The sequence below is a fragment of the Cupressus sempervirens genome, chromosome 3 (assembly GCF_028749045.1).
Source record: "Cupressus sempervirens isolate cs-2001-9-10 chromosome 3, ASM2874904v1, whole genome shotgun sequence".
In the NCBI taxonomy this organism is placed as follows: domain Eukaryota; kingdom Viridiplantae; phylum Streptophyta; class Pinopsida; order Cupressales; family Cupressaceae; genus Cupressus; species Cupressus sempervirens.
The window spans coordinates 308194321-308218641 of record NC_143120.1 but is presented as its reverse complement, the minus strand read 5'-3'; the positions used below and the strand labels follow the sequence as shown (position 1 = coordinate 308218641).

At 36.0% G+C, this 24321-nt stretch overlaps 1 protein-coding gene across 7 annotated transcripts in view; it reads left to right on the top strand.

Annotated features, from left to right (window-relative positions):
* The window catches only part of LOC149566209 (threonine--tRNA ligase, mitochondrial 1-like), a 166780-nt gene that overhangs the window by 4347 nt on the left and 138112 nt on the right, over positions 1–24321 (top strand). For 4 of the 7 annotated variants that reach the window (XM_089819628.1, XM_089819626.1, XM_089819624.1 and 1 more), the window contains exons 2-3: positions 14713–14796; positions 20464–20575. In XM_089819628.1, coding sequence (XP_089675754.1) covers positions 14713–14796; positions 20464–20575 — 196 coding nt within the window. The remainder of the gene's footprint in view (positions 1–14712; positions 14797–20463; positions 20576–24321) is intronic. The other 3 variants (XM_089819627.1, XM_089819629.1, XM_089819625.1) reach the window with 1 other exon arrangement.

Here is a 24321-nt window from a genome sequence, read left to right as displayed (position 1 = left end):
CTTTTACTGGTAAAAGTGCAATTTGTATTGAAACATAAAACCAACATTAGAAATACATAAATGATAAAGTGAAATGGAGGACAAAATTGATTTTAGAAAGAATGTATATCAGGGGTACGTAAAAATCAAGCAACACAAGAAGCCACAAAGTTTATATAGTAAACACACAGTAACAACATTAAAAAATAAATAAATTCTAATATTTAGAAAAGCTTGATAAGGAAAGTTGGCACAATACACGACAACATTAAACATATACAGTCATGCATAATAGTTATCAGAAGTCTTCAAGGATTAAGGTGTCTCATGGACATACACCTATTAGCAAGCGTAGATCATGTCATGAGAATGAGATTTTAGATTTCAAACAAGAAATCGTGAAACATGACCTTTTCAAATGTAATGATGAATTGAATGGAGAGTCAATTTTGGGATCTAAAAAAATGATCATATGATTGAATGGACTGTAGATGAACTTATTTATGTATATAAGTGGTGAAGTCACGCAATATTCTCAATTTTCTCTATTTAGAGTTTGGTGTCACTATGTTTGATACCCAACCCAAGTTATTCAAAGTTAAACCTCATACAATTTAAAAATATGAATCGCCATTTATATGCACAAGTGAAAAGGGGTAGCCTGTGAAAAGATAAGACCCTATTGGGTGAGCCTAGTCAAATATGTAGAACACAGAGTGTAAACAACAAAAGAATCAAGGGACACATTTTATTCTTTCCCGTACACTATAAAGGTGACCAACAACACTAAGGTTAGTAAGTTATATAGGAAAGAGATGATCGCATTGAAAGTGGATTGATAACAACACGCGAGGGGACCATGTCATCGATAAGTATGTAAGTTCCTAATTAGTCATCAGAGTTTGAGCATCGAGTGGAGACAAAAGATACTAGCATTTATAAAGAATTCCAAAATCGATTTTGGAACATGACGTGTTTATTCCAACACCATCGACTCCGTAAAGATATCACATGTGAAAACATCAAAGAAAAAAGAATGAATGTCAAAGTTTGCATCGGTGATTGGGTAGAGTGAAAGATAATCAAATTACAAACAAGGAATTCAAAATTTGCAGTGGTCTTTGATTGATTAAAAGAGAACCACTTTGTCTTTGCACATGGAAAGGTACTTGCACCAAACTCCAAGGCATTCAACGAAGAACATAGAGAGGAAATCAAATATTTTGAAAAGAAGAGGTGAAGATGAAGAATAACATTGCACATATCACGGGAAGCAAACAATGATTCCTATGAATTAGCAACAAATATTGAGGACAATATCGTTAGAGTCTGAAAATGATAGTCACACACCTGTCATACCTATTACCTTAGAAATTCGATGATCATTGTTAATGAATAAAATAATTATTAATAAAGGCATGACAATATCTCTATTGACATTTCTCATAGAGAGTGCGATAACAATCAAGGAAGACTAAAAGTTTAATACCCATTCGGCAGATCCATTGTCATAAACAATCATATGTCTATTGAATGGGAGAGAAATAAGATCCTCAGATTTGTATGGACAACAATCGAAGAAAGCTAGTAATTTGACTAATGATGAAAGACACGTGATATATATTTTTAATAGTAAAACAACAACTAATTGAATACAAAACTATTGTGAAGATGCTATTAATAATTCATTAGTAATAAGCAATATTAGACAGCGATAACAAAAGCAATGATTCTTAAAGGATATATATGAATCTCAAGAAATGGAAAAGCGTGTTTAGAATAAACATGAAACCAATAATTCATTAAATGATGAAAATCAGTGACTATAGGGACCACTTGAAGAACATAAATATTTGTTAAGTGGTATGATTGGTGGTTAAGGAATGTAATTGTTCCTATGACTCAAAACAAAGACACATCTCTTAAAAGAAGTACCCATTCAAAGAATATGACCTTTAGAGGCTTAATGATATATAACCAGCTTGTTTGTGAGACAAGGAGGAAGAGGGGGAATCATTAAGAAACATTCAAGCACAAACAATAAAACACTCGACGGAGCAAAGAACTATGAATATTTTAGAATATCTGTAGAGAACGTCCACAACGAAATGGATATACATGTATCAACTATTAGTTGACCACCATATATGTTGTGAATTCCATTGGATTACCTACACCAAAGGCGATGATATGATGAATAATAGCGATGATGGACCATTCACAGGAACGAAACTTCAATACATTCCCCAAGATATGAATTGCATAGAATAAAATTATCACTCGTATCACTAAATAGATACTATCACCCAACAGTGTTGATGGAACAAGTGGGAATTTTACATTGTGGGGGGAATAATAATCAATATTTCATTCCCATTGTTTGACAAATGTTTATACGGAGACATTATCTTATTTGAGGCGCATGGACCCTCATTGGAGCAACTTGTATCAAGAATGTTAATGTGGAGATAAGTATCTATTATCTTTGAGTATTATATTTACTTATTGTAGTCTCTCTCTCATTTGTAATTCTACACATACTATAACAGTTATTCGCCTTGATCTTTTTCTTTGTGTCTGGGGATGTTCTTGCAGGGAAAGAAGTTTGGATAAAGTGAGACTCTTGAAGAAAATATCCACGATGATTGAAATTATGAGTATCCTTATATATTAAAAGGGAGTCTAAGACTTCTACAAAGGCAACATAGTAGCTTAGAAGATTGATATTCAGAGGGAGTCTAGAAATACATGTGTGTGACTGCATGATTTTGATGGGCATACTCTTATGTACATCCTGAGAAAGTAATGACTTATCGCCATAAATTTAGAAGATCGATATCAGATTCAGAGGGAGTCCGATAGGCATCCTTGGGCGAAGAGAGCCTCTAAGGGAGTAACTACAAGACCTGACTTCCCAGGCTCATTGTTGAAAGGGAGAATTTTGAGGTGCAAATCCTTGTGAGTGATGTCTTCTCTATGAGGGAGAAGTTTGAAATTCCTTGTAATGCATTCTTCTTTGTGAGAGAGAAGTTGAGGTGAAAGCTCTTGTTCCACCCTTTGACTTGTTTCATGGTGGTTACTATTTTGCATATGTGGATTATGTCATGAAAGGTAATGATCTTTCATTGATATATATATTTGGAGGTTTGCTGTTATAAGGTGACAATTTTATCAATAGCTTGACCTGTTATCATGACAGACTACATTAAGTTGCTGTGTCGGAGTGCTGGTAGTCATGATAACAAACATATCATGATCATACTACATTAACTTGCTATCACAGAGTGTCGGAGATCATGATAGTTGTCATGATAGAGTTTATGACATGTTGATTACTAGTTATGTGATCGATTTCATTAAGTTGTTGTCCCGGATTGCCAGAATTTAGATAACTCATATGCTACTAGGATATAACATATTCTTTTGGTAGGCATCAAGGATTTGATGCCAGTGCACATACCAAAAGAATTTAAGTATGATGAATATCATATGATTGATATATCCTGTTGAAACATACTTCGGATTATATTGAAAGATAACATCTAAGTTGATGGATATATGTTGATATCCTTAACTATGCCATTCCAGGAATATCATACTTAGATGATATCTCTTCATATAGTTGAGAGTATAATGTGTTCTATAACAATCCTCCTTAGCTAAGAGGTAGTGTTAAGTTTGTAGCTTTAGTAGGATTGATTCTATTATGAGATACATTGTTGATGGTAAATCATCATTTAGACAAATATTCATATATATATATATATATATATATATTATTATTATCTAATGATGATTAACCATAGAGACATGTCTTCTCTCATATTTAGAAGTCTTCAAATCTGCATTTGGAATACACCAATTACAATGATAGTGTTATTACATTTGTAGAAAACGATCCTAGATAATTCAAGAAAGGCATAAGGAAAGGGGCATTGAAGCCCATCTTTCTATTGGTTGGTTTAGAGTGACAACAAACTACACACTTTTTGAGGTAATGAAGAACATCACGTTGCATATGTGGCTAATAAAAGAATATCTACAAATGGTGAAGTGTTTTCTATTTACCAAAATGACCACCATAAAGAGTAGAATGTGCCTTCTTGAGAAGTGAAACTCTATGATCTCTAGGAACACAAAGTTTATCCAACTTGCAGAGTAACCCTTCCTTGATATGGAAATCTTGCAATGGTTCCAAGTTAGAAGGTGAAGGATTCTGAATACTTTTATAGGTGCCACCAAAATTTGGATCCTAACCATACTAGGAAGACAATATCTGAAAACCCAAATTAGAAGTGTTGATAATAGTTAAAGCATGAGCTTTAGGAGGTCGACTCAAACAATCTGCAACATTGTTGGTGTTCCCCTTCTTATACTTGATGACCAAGTGAAAGAAGAAGCCCAGTTCATATGCCTTGCCTTTTCAATTTTATTTTGAGATTGAAGAAATTGTTGAGGCAAGTGATCAGTGTGAACTACTGTTTCTTTCCCCAAAAGATAATGCCTCCTGATAGCCCTCATTTTCACTATACCTAAAATTGAAAATCTTTTGCAAAAATGTTTGATTTTTGTTGCTTAGGGTTAGGGTTTGTGTTTCATTTGTTCCCAATTTTCGGAGAAACCCTAGTCTAGTTTTGTGCCCTACCCTAGTTTTGAAAATTTTGCCCTAAGGGAATTATTTTGATGTCCCATGATCATGTTTCTACCATTTGCCACTAAAAAATCCAGTTGAATTTCACGATCAACCATACCCTTGCCTAGGTTTTCTTTCTGAGAGCGGGAAACCATATATTTTTCAAATGTCTCGATGTTACGATGTTAGGCTTGGCGTCTAGGCATAAGGATAATATTCATGTCTCCCGATCTCACAATATGTTGTGTCGTAACATCGTGGAGGTCCAAGTTGAGTTTGCCGGTCATGCGATATCCTTCATGTTGTAGGATCGTAGAAGTATAAAAGGCCAACGATCTAATGAAGTCCCGATCTTGAGACAAGAGGTCTGTCGTAAGATCTCGGTGAAGGAAGTACAGGGTCACAATACTACAAAGGGTAGTTATCATAGCATCGCAACAGTTACATTGAATCAAATTTTTAAGTTGCAACGGTGTGACTGGCTGCCACATGTTCTTGCGAGTTCTTGTTTAGTTTTATGGCTATACAATTGATTAATGTTTCTTAGCGATTAGATCTTCCCAAATCAATGACGCGTGCATTCGCGGATTTTGAAGTTGATAGAAGTTTAAGCAATGCAGGTGTATGCCTGGTTGACATGTCCCAACAGGGACCTTCTTTCATCTTCTATGTTGTGCAGTAAGTACTTTTTCCCTATGCCGCCAGATCTTCTTAGATCGACAATGGGCATTTTCCTGCGTTATGAAAATGATCGACTTTTAAAGGAAGTGGGGAAGTGACAATTTGACACATCTAAGGTGATAGGACCAGCCCTTGCAGGATATCGCCACAATTTTCAGTCATATGTGCTTTCTAGCTGTCAATATCTTATTTGCCATGAGGGTGAGCATTAAAAAAAGGTTGTTTTGTCGGGGTCGTCAGATCCTTTCAAGATCGACGGATGTCGTTTTGTCGCTAACAAAAGTTGCACGATCAATATTCATAGCGAAAAAATGACAAATGGACACGTGTATTCGAGGCAACAACAATAAAGTTTGTTTCATCACACTGTCACGTTGAGTTAATGTTGACCATGGGTTTGAGCGACGATGGTGGGAAAAACATTGTTCGCGTGGTTGTTGGGGTGAACAGATAACCTTGAGTTAAGGTTTGGAAGGTGCGACTGGCCGCCATGTGGATGTCCTTATTGATGTGGCAGTGTAGTGTTAGAATGATGTGGCGTACGACAAGTTCGAGATTGGTTGTAAGGCAGACAAGGGTCACAGTTTTTGCATTTTTACATGAGCCGTCAAATGAGGAAAATCGAGGGTTGGCGTATGCTCGGATTTTGAAGCTGCAAGGTATTTAGTGAAAGCACGGATACGCTGTGAAGGCATGTGTCCATGCAGGCCCAGGTTGTCAAAGCTAGAGCAAGAAGTGAGCAAATCAATGGCTAATACGTGGTATGCTCCAGAGGTGGTTGAAAGGTCAAAACAGAAATGGTGGGTTGTGTTTCAAATGAATTTCATTGTATTATATTATATGTTCATTCGACATATTCAAAAGCAAGTAATTCTAGTTTGTCGCATAGTCTCAAGAGGTGTAGGTTAACCATCGGTTAACGTAGTGATATGGCAATCCCTTTGTCGCATGTCTGCACAAGTTAGTAGTTGAGTTAAAAGATAAGTTGCAAACATGTGATCTCTTTACAAATGGTCAATAGTCAAACATTTTTGCCTTGGCGCGGTATCACAACTTGGAATCCTGCGGTTAAAGAAAATGCTACGAGGTTGCGATGCGGTTAATTTCCCTATTTGTGGCATGGTCACGGTCTGATTTGATGCTAAAGGTTTGACTGCTGCGAAGGGGCAATTGAGGTCTGATCGTAGCATCGAGACTTCGCATGGTTGCATGAATCGTAAAAGTCAGTTTTCGAATGAAGGTTTCATCGATAATGATAAGGTTTGGTTCATTCGAAATCTCATTCAATGGAGCAGTTCAAGGATAAGTTGCGATGGTACGACTTTCATGGTTTATCGTAGTATTGGGTTGTTGCCGGGTCGCAAGTTGAGCCATTTTTAGTTGTTGAAGGATTTTTAATTGAAGGAGATAAAATGCACTCATTTGATATCAGTTAGCCGAAGAGTGAAGTTACGATCTTACAAAGTGTTTTTGTTGTGAGATTGGGAGATGTTCGAAATGGCCTGGAGATGCTATGATCAAGACATAGACCTCTAATGAGATGCTACGACAAGTGCTTAGTTCGTGAGATCGGGGAGCTTGCAGCAAAGGGTTACGATGTCACGAGGATGTCGTTGATCTCTTGGTCAAGAAATAAAAATTACGATCTTACGCTGAGTCGTAAGATGGTCAGTTTGTCTAGTTGCACGATTGTAGGATCGTAAGTATATAGTAGCATTTAAAAAATTGAAGTGCCGATGCTACGACACACTGTGTGTTGTTAGATCGTAAAAGGTGAAATGAAGCCTCGCGACTATACGATAGAGTAGATTGTAGGATCGTAAGTATATAGTAGCATTTAAAAAATTGAAGTGCCGCTGCTACGACACACTGTGTGTTGTTAGATCGTAAAAGGTGAAATGAAGCCTCGCGACTATACGATAGAGATAGTGTAAGTCTGAAGTTTGAAGGTTAAAATGCTGTGTCCTGATCTTACGATATAAAGGATGCCGGGACATCGTGAGTTTTCTCTAGCAAGGCTGCGATGTTATGATGTAAGAAAGGATCTACGATGCTTTGATATGGTGATGTTACGATCAAGCAGTGATCGTGTGGTCGTAGAAGAAAATGGTTAGACTTTTGAAGCTATGGTAAAGAGAATCAAGCCACCATTGTATGATCGTACCATCGTAGGATCGTAGCGGTCTTAGGATTGTGAGGAGTAGAAAGGGAAGCTGTGATGCTACGCCAAAGGCAGTGTTTGTAACATCGTAAGAGATTTTTAGCAGGTGTTCGATGGAGCAGTAAAGGCACGATCGTAAGATTGTAAAGAGAGCTGATGTGGCAAGGTGGGGTCAGGAGCATAAGAGATGATGCAGGAGCATCCTGGGCTGCCTTGTAATCCTACACTTTTGTTCATTCTGCCAGTTGCTGCCGAGCTCCAATTATTGCCAAGTGCAAGTTTTCTTTGGTTGCTGAGTTCTTAGTTACTACTGAGTGATTACTTTGGTTACCGAGTGATCCTTTGGTTGCTGATTGCTTCCTTTGGTTGCAGCTAATGACCGAGTGACAGCGGATAGTGGTAGCCGAGTACTCGACGAAATTACAAAATTGCTGAATAAGTATAAAGAGATTGTTGCTGAGGATATTCATGATGGTTTACCGCCAGTGAGAAGTATAAGTCATTGTATGGATCTGATTCTTGGAGCTAGTTTGCCGAACAAGGCACCATATAGATTGACACCTACAGAGAATGAAGAAACAAACAAGTGCATGAATTATTGGAGAAAGGATTGATCAGAGAAAGTTTGAGTCCATGTGCTGTACCTGCTATATTAGCAAATAAGAAGAATGGAGAATGGAGAATGTGTACAGATTCCAAAGCTATTAACAAGATCATAGTGAAATGTAGGTTTCCTATGCCGAGGATGGATGACATAATGGATTGTTTGAGTGGAGCGAAGTGCTTTACCAAGATTGATTTGAAGAGTGGCTATCATCAGATCAGAATCAGAGAAGGTGATGAATGGAAGACTACTATCAAGACAAAAGATGGTTTGTATGAATGGTTGGTTATGCCTTTTGGTTAACTAATGCACCTAGTACTTTCATGAGGTTGATGAATGAAGTTCTTAAAAGATGCTTGGGTAAGTTTGTGATTGTTTATTTGGATGACATTTTGATATTCAGTAAGACTAAGGAAGAACATCTTGAGCATGTTAGACAAGTATTGCAGAGGTTGAAAGAAGAGAAGTTGCTGATTAATCTAAAAAAGTGTTCTTTTATGCAAGAGGAGATTGTGTATTTGGGATTTGTGATTTTAGCTGATGGATTGAAGAGGGATCCAGAGAAGGTTAAAGCAATTTTGGAATGGCCTACACCTAAGAATGTGGGTGAGGTAAGATCATTTCATGGTTTGGCTAGTTTTTACAAAAAGTTAAGGAGTTTCAGTGCTGTTTGTAATGCTTGACTGAGACAATGAGAGGAGATAAAAAAGAATTTAAGTGGACACATGGAGCTGATAAGAGTTTTGAGACTCTGAAACAAAAGGTTGCTAAGTTGCCTGTATTGGCTTTACCTGATTTCAATAAGGTATTTCAAGTTGAATGTGATGCTAGTGGTAGTGCAATAGGAGCTGTATTGAGTCAAGAAGGAAAACCTATTGCTTTCTTTAGTGAGAAGTTGAATAATGCTAAAAGGAAGTATTCTGTGTATGATCAAGAGTTTTATGTATTTTTCAAACCTTGAAGAATTGGAGACATTATTTGATTCCTAATGAGTTTGTATTGTACACTGATCATAAAACTTTATAGTACTTGGGAAGTCAACATAAATTGAATCAGAGACATATGAAGTGGGTTGAGTATTTGCAGAATTTCACATTTGTGATCAAGCATAAGAGTGGAGTTACTAACAGAGTTGCTCATGCATTGAACAGAAGACGTTCTTTGTTGACTAAGATGAAGGTTGAAGTTCTTGGTTTTGATGAAATGAAAGAGTTGTATGATACTGACCTTGATTTTTCTGAGGCGTGGAGAGAGTGTAGAGCACCAACTCTAACAAATCACATAAGTATGATGAATATTTCATTCAAGAATGTATGTTGTTCAAAGGTGTTTAGTTGTGTATTCCTAGAAGTTCTATGAGAGTTAATTTGATCAAGGAAAAGCATAGTGGTGGATTACCTGAACATTTTGGAATTGATAAAACATTGAGTTTGCTGAAGGATAAGTATTATTGGCCCCAAATGTGGAAGGATGTTCAAAAATTTGTGAAGAGTTGTGGAGTTTGTCAAGTTGCAAAAGGAGCAAGTCAGGATACTCTTTTGTATACACCTATTGTTGTTCCTAAGAAACCTTGGAGTGACATCAATATGGATTTTGTTCTTGGATTACCTAAAACAGTGAAGGGGTATGATTCTATATTTGTTGCGGTGGATAGATTTTCTAAAATGACTCATTTTATACCATGTAAGAAGACATTAGATGCTGAGCACATTGCTGAACTTTTCTTTAAAAAGATTGTGAGATTGCATGGATGACCAAGAAGTATTATTTTTGACAAAGATAGTAAGTTTGTTGGTTATTTTTGGAAGACCTTGTGGAAGAAGATGGGTACTGAGTTGAAGTTTAATTCTACATTCCATCCACAGACAGATGGACAGATAGAGGTTATGAATAGAAGCTTGGGTAATTTGCTGAGAGGTTTAGTTGGAGATAAGCCAAGCAATTGGGAAATAGTGTTAGTGCAAGCTGAGTTTGCATATAATAATTTTGTGAATAGGAGTACATGGAAGACACCTTTTGAGATTGTTATTGGAATATAGCCTAGAGGAGTATCAAATTTGAGAGACATTGCTGGTGAAGAGAAGAGAAGTGCTACGGGAGAAGAATTTGCTGATTTTATGGAGTCTTTGCATAAGGAAGTGAAGTTGAGGATAGAACAAAGTAATCAGAAGTATAAGGAGAATGCTGATAAGTCTAGAAGACATTATGATTTTGAAGTTGGTGATGAGGTGATGGTTCATTTGAAGAAAGGAGGATTTCCTATTGGAACATATAGTAAGCTGAAGATGAAGAAGTTTGGACCTTGTAAAATCTTGAAGAAGTTTGACAGTGGTAATGCTTATGAAGTTGAATTACTTGCTGACATGGATATATCTCCTATATTCAATGTTGCTGATTTATATAAGTATCATGAGTCAGATGATGAAGTTGTTGTATCAGATGATTATCCGAAGAAACAGATTGAAGAAGTTGAATAAATATTGGATCAGACGGTTAGTAAGAGCACAAGAGGAAAAGATTACTATGAATATTTGGTGAAGTGGAAGAATAGACCAGTTGAAGACGCTACATGGATTTCTCAATCTGAGTTGCATTCAGCTTAGGTTGTGACACTTGCATGATTCAGGAGAACCATTTCTTCCTACCCTAGTTGTCTGATGTAGGAGCATCTTGGGTTGCCTTGTTATCCTGCACTTTTGTTCATTCTGTCAGTCGTTGCTGAGCTCCAGTTATTGCCGAGCGCCAGTTCTCTTTAGTTGCTGAGTTCTTAGTTATTGCCGAGTGATCTCTTTGGTTATTGAGTGATCCTTTGGTTTCCGAGTGCTTCCTTTGATTGCCGAGTGTTCCTTTGGTTGCCGAGTGGTCTTTTGGTTGCCAAGTCCTCCATGGTTACCGAGCGTTGGAGGATGCCGAGTTTGTAGTTGTTGCCGAGTGATTCTTTGGATGCCGAGCTTGTGTGGATGCCAAGTGCCAATTTTGGAAAAGCTTTTGTTTGTCAAGTAGTCTATGTTAGGTTTTAGTTTGGGCCGACTTTGCTCGCATTTAATTTTGGTATAGGTAGTTAATATTTGTTGTGAGCTGACTTGTGGCTTTCCTATGTTCTAGAATCTTTTGTAAGCCGTTTTGGCAAGTATTTAAGGAGGTCTAGGATTGAGTTTTAGACAAATGGGTAGAACTTAGAATGGGAAAGATTGAAGGGATATGAGTCTGGAATACAAACTTGAAGTTGGTTCGTGACTCTGTAAGTTATATATTGTAAATGGCCATAACCCAGAGGGCCTTATAGCTAGGCATGTACGCTGATCATTTTCTGAATCAATAAAGTATCTTGTTTCCTCTCTTTGGTGCTGTTCTTGTGTTGTGTTTTTCACTGTGTTAACTCTTACAAGGTTGGTTTGGATTGCTGGGTGTGCCTTTGGCCCTAGTTATTCCCTCCCCTCCTTGCATCAAGAGAAAGAAATGTGCACGTGTTGGTTTGGGGTTTTGACCTTATGATGAACAATTTGTCGCAAGATCTCCAGGGTAGAATGCAAGGCTCTTGATGCTATGAAACATTTTGATGAATGTTGTTGTATGGTCGCAAGGAATATAAAATGAAGTTGTGATGTTACTTGGAGTTGTGTCGTGACATTGTAAGGGCCTGACTTTTGACTGCCGATGCTTCAGTGATGGTCAGTTTGCTGCGATCATAAGATCGTAGGGTGAGTTGAAATGTGTTAAGATGCTACCAAGACAGTGAATGATAATTGCGATTGTAAGATCGTATGCAGCTAGGAGGGTTTGTCCGATGTCCCAATAGATTGGGTTATCGTATGATTGTAGGAGCAATTCCATGGGCTTACGATACTGCAATAAAAGGGTTGATACTGATGATCGTAAGATCATAAAGCCATTGCTTTCATGGTAAGATGACACGAAAGGGCATGCTTCTCTAGTGTATCGTGACATCTTGGCATTGTGAGATCAGGAGATCAAGGCATTCGACAAAAATTCAAAAGTTGGACACGTGGATATTATTTGGCAGTCAACAGGGTTTTGACCTAGGTTGATGGAAATTTTGCAGGGACAAATCAACACCAAATAAGCAAGAAAAAGAAATGCCATTGCTTAGAGTTTCATGATCTGATTGGATCCTATCTTGAGGTGGAGTGCAAGAAATGTTGATGAGATCTTATACTTTAGGTAGGTTGTCACGAGAAAAAGTTGATGGTTTGATTGAAAAACTTAAAACCCTGATGGCTGAGGTAGTTGAAATTTTGATGATCAAGGCAATAGAAGACAAGCAAAATTAAATGTGAAATCCCTACAACAGGTGTTGCCATATCGTTGTTGTGGCTACTGTCTTGATTTTGATTCAAAGTTTATTAAATGCAATATCTTCTGCAAATCTTTGTAGGGTTTCTTTTTCTTTTCAATCAGATTTGACAGGTCCTCCCATCTATAGCTTGTTGCAGTCCTATTTAAGAATTTCTAGGATGAGGAGTGAGGGTTTGATGTCTGTAGATTTTTTAATTCTATGTCATTTTTACAGTTTGCCCATTTTTGTTGATTATATGAATGTTTTCAGTCTTGCAAACTTGATAATAAAGTGCATATGAATAACATAGTTGTCAAGTTCTGAGTTGTATTTTGAGTTCATATCGGTATTGTGTTCATTTTCAAGGAAAGTAGTACAAAATATTTGTGTCTCTGAGGTTTGTCTCCTTTCTGGTGTATCTATGATCTTGAGATTGAAATGAATAATGTTCTTTCAATTTAATTTAATACAATTTGGATGAATTGTATATCTCTTATTGATTGCTTTTGATTCAAAGAATTAAGTAATTGCTTTCAATGAGTGGTAGGGTTTTGGATATATAAGAAGGATATGATAAGAATGAAGTTCAGATTTCACTATTGACATTTTAATTGCAAGTGAGTTAAATAGGTCCAAAGTTGCTGATTTTGACTCTATATGACAATGGATATGGCACTGATCAATTGATATGAGTTTCAAGTTGATGGTTCTTATAGTTACAAAATAAGTATGTCAATCAAAATCAATTTCCCAGTTTATGTAATGAAGAACTAAAGTTGTTGGTCATTACTTGTTTGGAATAGTTCTCCTTTTGGTTATCCTTAGCTCTTATGATTGGAGAGTCTATTTGTAAATCCAAGAAGAATTTGTGAACATTATTTTCTATAAGGGGTAGGTTTGAAAAAGAAGTATAAGTGAATAAATGTGTAAAGAACGCAAATTTTATAACCAATTACCTTCATATCCTTAAGGTGCACCTGCCTTGGCCCTGAAGGGCCTAAAATGTAGAGAGTCTTGTGTACTTTGTTGAAGTTGATTTCAGAGCTGAGATTAATCTTGCTAAACATAGGACTTAGCTAGTTCTTAGGCTTGTTTTCATCTCATGCATTTTAATATTGGGTTTAGAGTACTTATTAGTCCAAAAAACACCAACACCTCCAATACTTGATGGCTTGGACTAAGGCATATAATTCCTTATCATAAGTAGAATAATTCTTTTTAGCAACAGAAAAAGTTTTTGAATGATAAGCCACCGGGTGATCATTTTGTTTTAGAACAACTCCAAGTGCATATTGGGAAGCATCTGTCTCAATCTCGAAAGGCTGTGAGAGATCTGGTAAAACAAGAATAGGTGCTAAACACAATTTTTTGCTTTCAAGGAATTGAAAGCATGCGGCTGAATTTCTGTCTATTTAAATGCAACATTTGCCTTGGTCAATTGGTGCAAAGGTGATGCATATAATTCCTTATCATAAGTAGAATAATTCTTTTTAGCATCAGAAAAGGTCTTTGAATGATAAGCCATCGAATGATCATTTTGTTTTAGAAAAACTCCAAGTGCATATTGGGAAGCATCTATCTCAATCTCGAAAGGCTGTGAGAGATCTAGTAAAACAAGAATAGGTGCTAAACACAATTTTGCTTTCAAGGAATTGAGAGCATGCAGCTGAATTTCTGTCTATTTGAATGCAACATTTGCCTTGGTCAATTGGTGCAAAGGTGATGCAATAGTTGAGTAGTGTAGAATAAGCTTGCGGTAGAAGTTGGCAGGACCAAGAAAACTCCTTAATTCAGTAATATTTGAAGGAGTAGGCTAGTTGTGAAGAACTACCACTTCGGTAGGATCTACTTGAACACCATGTGTACCAATAATACATCCCATATATGAGATGGATGTTTGACCAAAAGAACACTTGGAAAAGTTGGCTTACAAATTGTTCAACTAAAGAGTATGAAGAACATGCTCCAAATTTTGAAGATGGACTTTCCAATAGTTAGAAAATATGACAATATCATCTAAATGGATGATAACAAATTGGTCCAAACAATCATGAAAAACCTCATTCATTAATTGCATCAAGGTGACAAGAGCATTAGTGAGATTGTTACATCCCAAAATTTTGACCTAATTTTAAACTTATTCATAACCGTTGGATTTAATAGATTATTTTTTCATGATCATGTGAAATAGGTAGTTATTTTTATACGTTGTATTTACTGTTAATGAGATGGCCGTTAACCATTAATTGTTATTAGATGATTAACAGTTGCTTGATTTAAAATAATGATTATTATGTTTATATGAAATTATTATAGAATTATTATTATGGCGGAAGTGTTTTCATGGGTGATTGCAGGAGAAGATGTAGAGGGGGGGAAGCATTGCTAAACGGAATCATCGGAATGGGATGTTCGCTTAGTTTAGTCATCAGGATTGGCAGGTATGACCTTAAACTTCTTTGGAAAGGATGCAATGACTTGATCAGAGGATACATTTATGGGACCTACATGAGCTATTAAGAAAATAATCTAAGAAAACATAAAATAATCTAATTAAAATATAAAACATACCTTAAGAGATTTTGAATTGATCTTCATCATATTATTATAATAAATATTTACATACGTACATATAAATATAAAAATGAAATGGCACCAATAAATTATAATAACGTAATTTAATGATGTCACCCATTGATATACTTACATGAACGTATATAAGTATATATTATAATAACGATTGAAATTATAATCTTTTCAACTCTTCTTTTCAACTTTTTATTTTTCTTTCCCTCTCTTTTCATAATCGTTTTAATTCTTGAAATTTTGAATCGGCTATAATCTTTTGAAACTGATGGAAGCCAAGGAGTCATGATCACTCTCCATATATGGAAGCTGCGAGGGAGAGACGGGATCACCTTTTTCCTTGGTGCCCGGACTTCTTTCTACCTTGCCAAGTTCCAATTTTTCCTTGTCTCATTAACCAAATTCAACCTTGCATTGTTATGTTTGCAATCTGCCATTGTTACAACCTTGTTCGGATAGTGCAATTTCACCATAGCCGAGCAAGCATTCTGGCTGGAATACAGAGATATAAGCACTGGAAGTGACGTTTTCAAGTAACGAGAGGGAGCCAATCAGTTTGCCAAGCAATACATATTAGGTCATGAATTACCTTTCAATGTTTTTGAATACATATTTCATTGCAGCCGGCTAAGTATAGGAGTCTCGTTCTCTATAACTCTGATCATACTATTTAACTTGTTGAACATTCCTTGTGATATACATTGAGCTTTTTCTTTTTATTTCATTGTATCCAGAACCATCTTTAAAGAAGTCGAGTAGTACCTCTTAAAAGGAGTCTCAGAATGTATCAAAAACCTTATGAAGTTATTGATTTCAATAATAAGTTTTATGTTGTCTCAAACTATGATAAAAGATATTAAGAGCAGATTGCTCATAACCTTTCCAAAACACCTAGGAATCACCGACAAGATAGCCATGGTATGGTGAAGAGGTGTAAAAGGGCAGAGTGCTCATAATTTTAATACACTTGGGAATCACTGGCTGTGTAGCCAAGTATGGTGAAGAGGTGGAATGAATCTGCAAGAAAACAAAAGAGAAATCGAACAAGAATACCTTAAATGAAATATACTTAATAGCTCATGCTCATCTCTGTAATGAATCTTGTTGTCAAGTCGAGCGGTGGTGATCGGGTCGTTGAACCCATCGGAAATCCTTGGCCAAGGTAGTTTATAGGCATGTGTGCCATCCAATGATCACTTGATGTCAGTAGCGCCCGTTATGTAAGCATGTCTGTTTCATAACTGAGCGGACATTCAAAACACCAGGATGCTCAGGTGGTTGGACTGAAGAACATCCCAAGCTAGATCTCGAGGTAGGGAGGGCCATTCTAATTTGATAGAATGTGTAGGGATAAGTATGGTCCGAGGTTGGGAGGGTAAGCCTATGTCAATGCTTCTCCTCTCATCAAAGCCGAGGCTTGCACAACCAGCTAAAGATCCTCCGATGATACTTGTATATTCCATTCTTTCTTTTCTTGTTAAGCATTTATTTTACTTGAATACAACTATGAATAGTTAATAATTAATCTAGTTATCACAGTTGATCATGAATACAATTATGCCAGTTAATCGTTAATCTATTTATTTCAGCTGAACGTGAATATAGTTGTGAACAGTTAATCATTGATCTAGTTTTCTCAATTGAATGTGATTTTAGTTATTTTCTGTTAATTGTTAAAAGCAGTTAATGTCATGTGAAAAGGATTCAGTTATCTTTTTAAAATGCTAGGAGATTTTAGTTTAAACCGTCTTTAATTTAGAAATGAAAGTCCATATGTTATAGAGATCAAATCACATCACAAGCCACCCGAAAAGACCCATCTTGGTTTTGAAAGTTGTCTTCCATGTGTCCTCTGCCTGAACCCTGACCTGATGATACCCATTGTTTAGATCAATCTTGGAGAAGAATTTGGCACCTTGAAGTTGATCCAAAAGGTCATCAATGCGAGGAAGTGGATATCAATATTTTTATGGTGATCTTATTTAATGCCCAAAAATCAATACAAAGATGCCAAGTTCCATCTTTCTCGAGCACCAATAAAATTGGTGAAGCACAAGGGGATATACTTTGTTTATTGAAACCTTTAGATAATAAATCTTGGATTTGTCTTTTTTGGATTTGAAGAATTGATTGTTGATATAATGGGGCATTAGGAAGAGAAGCAGTAGGGACAATATCAATGGAGTGATTAATTGCGCATTCTGGGGGAAGTGTTTGAGGCTCTTGAAATACATGTGAATAGTCCTCCTGCAACAATTTTTCCAATGTAGCATGTGGCTTAAACATCATAGAATTTGCCTTAGAATTATTAAATTGTGGCCTTATAAAAATAAAGGCAAAATCTTTTGCTTGATTGATAGCTTTTCTAGCTTGTCTGCAACTAAGTACTAGATTATCAGTGCTCTTGGTACATTTTATGAGATATGTCTTCTTATCTAGTTCCGGTGTATAAGTGTTATTAAAAGCATCATAGTGAGCTTTCCTATCATATTGGTAGGGTTTTCCAAGCAACAAACCACAACTATCTATAGTGGTCACATCACATGTGACCTTATCAATGAATTTGGGACCAAATGCAAAAGATACCATGCAAGTGTGTGTGATCTGTGAGGATGAACCATTATCCTCATCCAAGTGAATGTGGATGAGGATGTGGGTCCATCGGCAAATGGAGTTTTATCGACAATGGACTTCGCAATTAAAATTTTTTGCGAGCCATTATCAATGATACAATCCATAGAAAAATCATGTGTCAAATGAGCTCGAGTGACAAACAAATTGTCACGTCCCCCTAAGATACAATGTTGATTCATTAAGGTGACCTTATTGAGCCTACCTTTGAACTCCTCATAACTTCTATCATCCCCAAAAGTCTGAATGGAAATATTTTAACTTTCCTCATTATGAGACTGTACAATCAAATTTTTCTTTTTTAGTTTAAAACACTTAAACTTTTCATGTCCCTTCTTTTTACAACAAGTACAAAATTTGGATTTCTTAGTATCAGAAGAAGAAGATTGAAAAGAAGAGGAAGGAGAAGAATTTTTATCTTTTGAATTTTTTTGTTGTGGTTGAGAACTTGAGGCTTTTGGAGTACTTGTAGAAAATGAAGGTCAGGGAGCACGAGAGGGAACAGCATGCGTTTCGTCAGCTAGTTTTGCTTGGTTGAATGCAGCATCAAGTGTCTCCATGGTAGTATAATTCAACACCCAAAACAAATGTTCTTGTAGGCCACTCTTGAACTTGAGGATTAAAGCAACCGCTGGTTCTTGCACTCGGAGGAGTATTCTGAGGTGATTGACATCTGTTGTCTTTGTCACAATCAAAGCCACCTAATATGCAAATCCTGCTCATAGTTTGAAGGATAGAATGTATCCTTTAAGGCTGTGACAAGCTGATTCCATGTGTGTTCAGTGACTAAAACTTTAGCAACATCAGAGAGTTTTAATTTGGGAAAAGGAACCTTGTGATCATCAGGTATCTCACTATATGAAAACTACGTCTGCATGTCAAGGGTGAGCACATTGGGATCGCGAGATCCTTCATAGATCTTTACTTCACATTTGGCTGAAGGGAGGTGGCTTTTAGGACCAGGAAGTTGTTGAATTGCTATATCATTAATTTTATCAGTCAACGTGTTTATCACACCTACAAATTCTACAACTCGCCCAGCCAAATTGGCAGCCATATTATTGCGTGCTAAAGCCAGTGAAATGCTTTACACCTCCCAACAATAAAAATGAACCAACAATATGGAACAACACTCTACAATTCGTGGACAAAATTAATTAAATGGAAACAATGCTCTTCCAATGAACATGATACATATTTTTGTTTTGAACATTTGGGAGGACTATAAACAAACTCTATTAAATAAAGAATTATAAATTCTTTATTTTATATTTCAAAGAAAAACCATGAAAATAAAGCAAAACCACATTTTAAACCCAAACACCACGTTTTTGGGTCTAAAACTACTTGGAAATCCCAATGGGCGTTGGAAATCAGCATCTGCAGCAGCAATTTTGAAATGGCCATAACTTTCTCAAAACACATAAAAATTCAGAACCGTAAAATGTTCCGGAAAGCTTTCTAAATGATGCTTCTATCCATATCAACCATTTACAAAAATATTTTATATATAAAGAGCAATTTATAAAAGAGCAGCACGGGTTTCCAAAGAAATTGTACAAAAAAATTGAAGAAGGTAGTGCTCACTTTTGCAAGCCTCCACTTGGTTTTGTATGAACAATTCTCCACAAATGAATGAATAAGCTTCAGAGATTTTCTCCTTTTGTTGAGAGCTCCAATACTGAAATTATTTTTGATAATTGAATTGAAATTTGCACACCAATCCCAGGGATCAGAGAATGCTCTGATACCAACTGATATGGAAAAATGAAAGGCAACAAAAACAGAGATTCAATTTCAACGAAATATAATCCCAGAGTCAGAGAACAAATTCTAATCAAAGACAAAATTCTCTGCAAATAAAGGTACAAAATTTCATTATTGTTCTTATATCCCCATGAGGAGAAAGATTTAAAAAAAAAAAGTATATATATAGGCACTATGTTGCCTAAAATAAGGGATTTAGAAATACTTTCCAAATCTCCATGTGCGATGGAAAACAAAAACTATTATAAGCCTTTCCAAATCTCAACGTGAGATGGAAAAGAATAACAATAAAACCATATACTAATTTATGCTAACCTCCTAACAACTAGGAAACTAACATTTACTCTTTACTTTTGACCTTTTACATAAGAGGGATAAAATTAATAAAAATAATACTAAGCATATGATATATCCCATGAATACCCTTTGAATCCTCATCATTCCTCTTTATGTTGTTGGGTTTGTCCAGGCACATCCAGACAACTGATGGATTAGCTATCTGTTAGTCCATGTCTTTGGGCACAGTTATATTTCTTCCTTGTAACCTGGCAGGTTTCTATTTGGTATCAGAATCTTTTACTTGAATGCAGGGTAGTAAAAGTTAAGATTGAATTAATTTCAGGCTGTCATTCGAAAGTTTCTTGTACAAAACATCTAAAAAGATATTAAAGTTAGATACATCTTTTACATGTGTTCTACTTTCCTTTTATTCAAAACAGTAAAGGAATCATGACTTAGTGATCTCCTAGATTTCATATCTGGGCGAAATTATTAATAAGCTCTTGGCAAAGCTACAAACAATTCCCCTTCTATATTGTTGGTAGCTGTGCAGGCATACCCAGTTGACTGTTTGGATAAGCTATGCCTTATTCCATTATTTCTGTGAAATTATAATTCTCTTTCAATACTTATCAGGTTGTATATTTGTATTAGAAATTGTTACAATTGGCATGGCAATTGCTGTTTTCTGTTTCTGAAGGGTATGATTTTCCCATTTCTACTTTTCAGCTTGTTTATATTTTACATTTACATGATATTGTTACTCTTAGGATCAATCATTAAGAGTGGGTTTTTGATTTGAGCATCTAAATATATTGCCTTCCATTATTGAATCCTTTTCATAGGATCACTCTTCCTGACGGTCAAGTGAAGCAGGGGAAGAAATGGATTACTTCACCCATGGATATTGCAAAGGAAATCTCAAAAGGCTTGGCTGCATCTGCTTTGATATCAGAGGTAAGTTGTGTAATTTAACAAAGTGCTTCTGTCTTATCTGATCATCTTATCATGTATGCAAATTAAAAATTACCTCTGAAAGGTCCACATTTCTCAGAGTATCTCAATAGTGTTTCTTTATTCTGTCCCATTTAGGCTTATGTTTAGGAAGGCCACAGCTTGAGTAATTACAGTTTATTAACAAACTTTGTGCAGTTATGGAAATATTTGCACGCCTCATCATCTACCATACCTTGTACAATTGATCTTTATTGATATTATAAATCATGTGACTTGGTGGTGAACTATACAAACTTATGAAACTAGATATCTATTTTGGGCTTATTTGCCTCTGTGGGAGGCTTGATCTGAATTTGAGGTCTGAAATCTAGACAATTGTAGAGTTGTAATATTTATTAAAGGCTGAAATTTTCTATTTGTATTTAAATTTGAGATTTTTTTGTTGAGTTTTTTTTTGGTTAGGTGAACATAGCCATATGGAGATGATACTCTTTAATATTGATATAAAAAAGAATTATATTTTTGAGTGGCTCCTTCAATGAATGATCTTGAACAAAAACCATGTGGGGTGATAGAATTACATATCAATACTATCCACAACTTCGGCTATTACATTTTGTACCTATGGGCTTATAAGACAAGCCTTTACACGTCTTCTAGTATTTGATAGTGATTATGCCTCTGGCTCAATTTTGATTTCTTTTCCCTATCTTGAATGTGAACTTCCTTCCTCGATTGCAAAGACCAACTTGCCATTTTCACACTACTTAGCCTTTTGTTTTCTTTTTATTTCACACTACCCCACCAACTAGAGAACAATCAGAAACATAGTAGTATATGGTGGATTGATGATTTACCAAGTGCTTGCACTTGGGTGAAGTCAAGACAAACCACTGCATCATCCATTATTGCCTTAAATCTCCTACCCTCTCCCTCACCTTGGTCTTATTAGGGCTTCAACTTTAATCTTGATGACATCCTTTAACTCCACTACCTAGAGGAAAACCACTGTAAACATTGTAGAAATAGCCATATTAACTTCGTCTTCGTGAGTTTGGAGAGAAAAATGACCTTTATTACACAAGAAACGATGAACACCTTGGTTGTAAAGATATTTCTCAATGTAAAGTTTGATATCTCACTTGGGAAAGCAATTTTACATCATTTGCCGTAGTATCCATAACATATATCTCCCACTTATTTTAAAAAGTGGAAGGTTGTGAGGCATCTCAAGAGCAATTTAACATGTTTGGCCATGGTATACTCCAATTATTTTAAGAAGTGAGTGGCTGTAGGGCATTTCAATGACTTTGAAGGAGGTTTCTTAATGATTTTAGTGATGCAAAATTGTGTACTTTCCATTACCTTGTAGTAGAGTTGTTGGGTTTGACCTGAGCTGAATTTAGCCCCAACTCAAAGCCAATGAATTCCCATTGTTAGATTGTGGAAGTTAAATGTTATATTTGGCACTACCTTACTTCACGCATGTGGAAACTTTTTGATTATACACTTTTTTATTTTAATTGTCATGTTTGTCAATGTATTCATGTCACCATTTGCTTTTGTATGGATGTGGCTTAAAGTATATGTCTATAGGTCTTCAATTAGGGGTCAACACTGATTAAAAATATTGATTTCTAATTTCATAACAATATCCTACAAATGGCCTTGGTCATAATCCAGTCTTTACCCTATATGAATACTTGATTAATACAAAACATTTTACATGTTTGAAGTTCAAGGAGAGTGGCTTGGGTTTTTTCCTCGTTACTAGTTCCTTTGGAATTTTGATTTTCTAATTTGGTGAGAATATCCAACATATGACCTTGGTTGTAATCAAATATTTACCCTATATGAATATTTGATTTATATAGAAATGTTTGCAGGTTTGAAGTTCAGGGAGAGTGCCTGGGGTTTTCTCCTCATTATTAGTTCCTTTCTTGAGTGTCTTTTTTGTCAACCAAGTTAGCTTGCCATTGTGGTCTTTGGTCCTATATCTTGTACTTAAACGACTTTGGTTACTTGTTGAAGCCTTGTCAAAGTTGTGCTTGTGCCAGACTTTGGGATGGGGGATTCATTTGACACATAATCTTGGGTTTGGGATTGGCTGAACCATGGCCACCCCAAACATGGCGTATTGATAAAACTTCCATTTCTTCAAGATTTCATTTTCTCAAGAAGTGGAAGACTTGCTTGCCAAAGTTTTGTTTTTGCTTGCATTGTTTATTGTTTCCTCAATTGTGATTTTCTAATTTTGTGAAAAAACAACTTAATTACATTTCTTTGTCTTGGAAGGTACTTCTGTTTCTTTATTTTTTAGGTTCTTAAACAACTATTGAGGGGCAAATAGTCCACATGTTGGAGAAGACTTACTTCTTGTGGAGAATCACCTAGGCAATGAATAAGGACAGGATTTCTTGTGTTAAAGGGTCGACCTATATTAGCTTCTTTTATACCCACTTCTTGTAAGTTTCAACAAATTTGCAGTTTGAGAACAAGTGGTTTACCAATTCCTCTTCTTGTTTACATGTGACACATCTTGAGGACTCTTTGAAACCTAGCTTGCGAAGTCTTTTGTCATAACAATGTTTGATATAAAGTTATCCAAGAAAATGGCCCAACTTTGGGCAAACACTTTTATTTCAACATAAATGAGTTGGCTAATCCTCCATTTATTGCAGATTCTTATACTGTACATGTTCTTTATATTGACTCCACACAATTTGATGCCATCTTTTTCATTGGAAATGAAAATATTATAACCATAATGTTCAAGCCTTGCGAGTTTTTCAAATGCCATTCCCTCTAATCATCCTTGATAGTTGTAGTCAAATAATCTCTCATATATAGTCATCTAACAAATTCAAAAGTTTCTCTTGCATTCATTTTTGGGAACTCTTTTGGGCTTGATACTCATTCCATGAGCCCTCTAAAAACAAGGCCATTTTGATGTCTATGATATCCAACATAATATGATTGATAATTGCTTGTCAGAAGAAAGTTTCAGATGGCTAATCATTTGAATGGACTCGATTAAAATGCTCTGAAGTCATTTGAATCTTGTAATGAAAGAAATAAGATCATGGGGTAAGGAGGGTCCTCACTAGCTTGGAGGGACAAAGTAGGGAGCCTAGACCTATCTCTACTTCTATTGGAAGGAAGATGATCTACTAGGTTCAAGAAGGCTTAAGCGTTGAGTGGATTGTGGATACAATGATCCTTTGTAGTAAATGGAGGTTGCAAGTTTGAATGTGTTAATGTGATTTACGAACGTAAACGCAAGGTCTAAGGCTAAATGAGGAGAAAAGTTGGGTTTTTGTATGCACATAACAATTAACAAATGATAGGCAATTTTTGTGACTAGAAACAGAAAAGGGGAGACCATTAACATGTTCACATTACGAATTTCACTAGGCTCAAGAAGGTTCACTGGGGTTTTTATATTGGAAGGAGTATGATCCACTAGGCTCAAGGAGGCTCAAGCTCTGAGTGGAATGTGGATACAATGATCCTTTGTTGTAAAATGGAGGGTGGAATTTGAATGTGTAAATGTGATTTAGGAATGTAACTGCAAGATCTAAGGCTAGATGGGGAGAAAAGATGGGTTTATATATGCACATAACAATTGAGAAATGATAGGCAATTTTTGTGACTAGAAACAGATAAGGGAGACTATAACAGATCCACAATTCAAATTTCAAGCGGCAATGGTGGGAATGTGGCGAGTGATTGTCATATTAAATAGG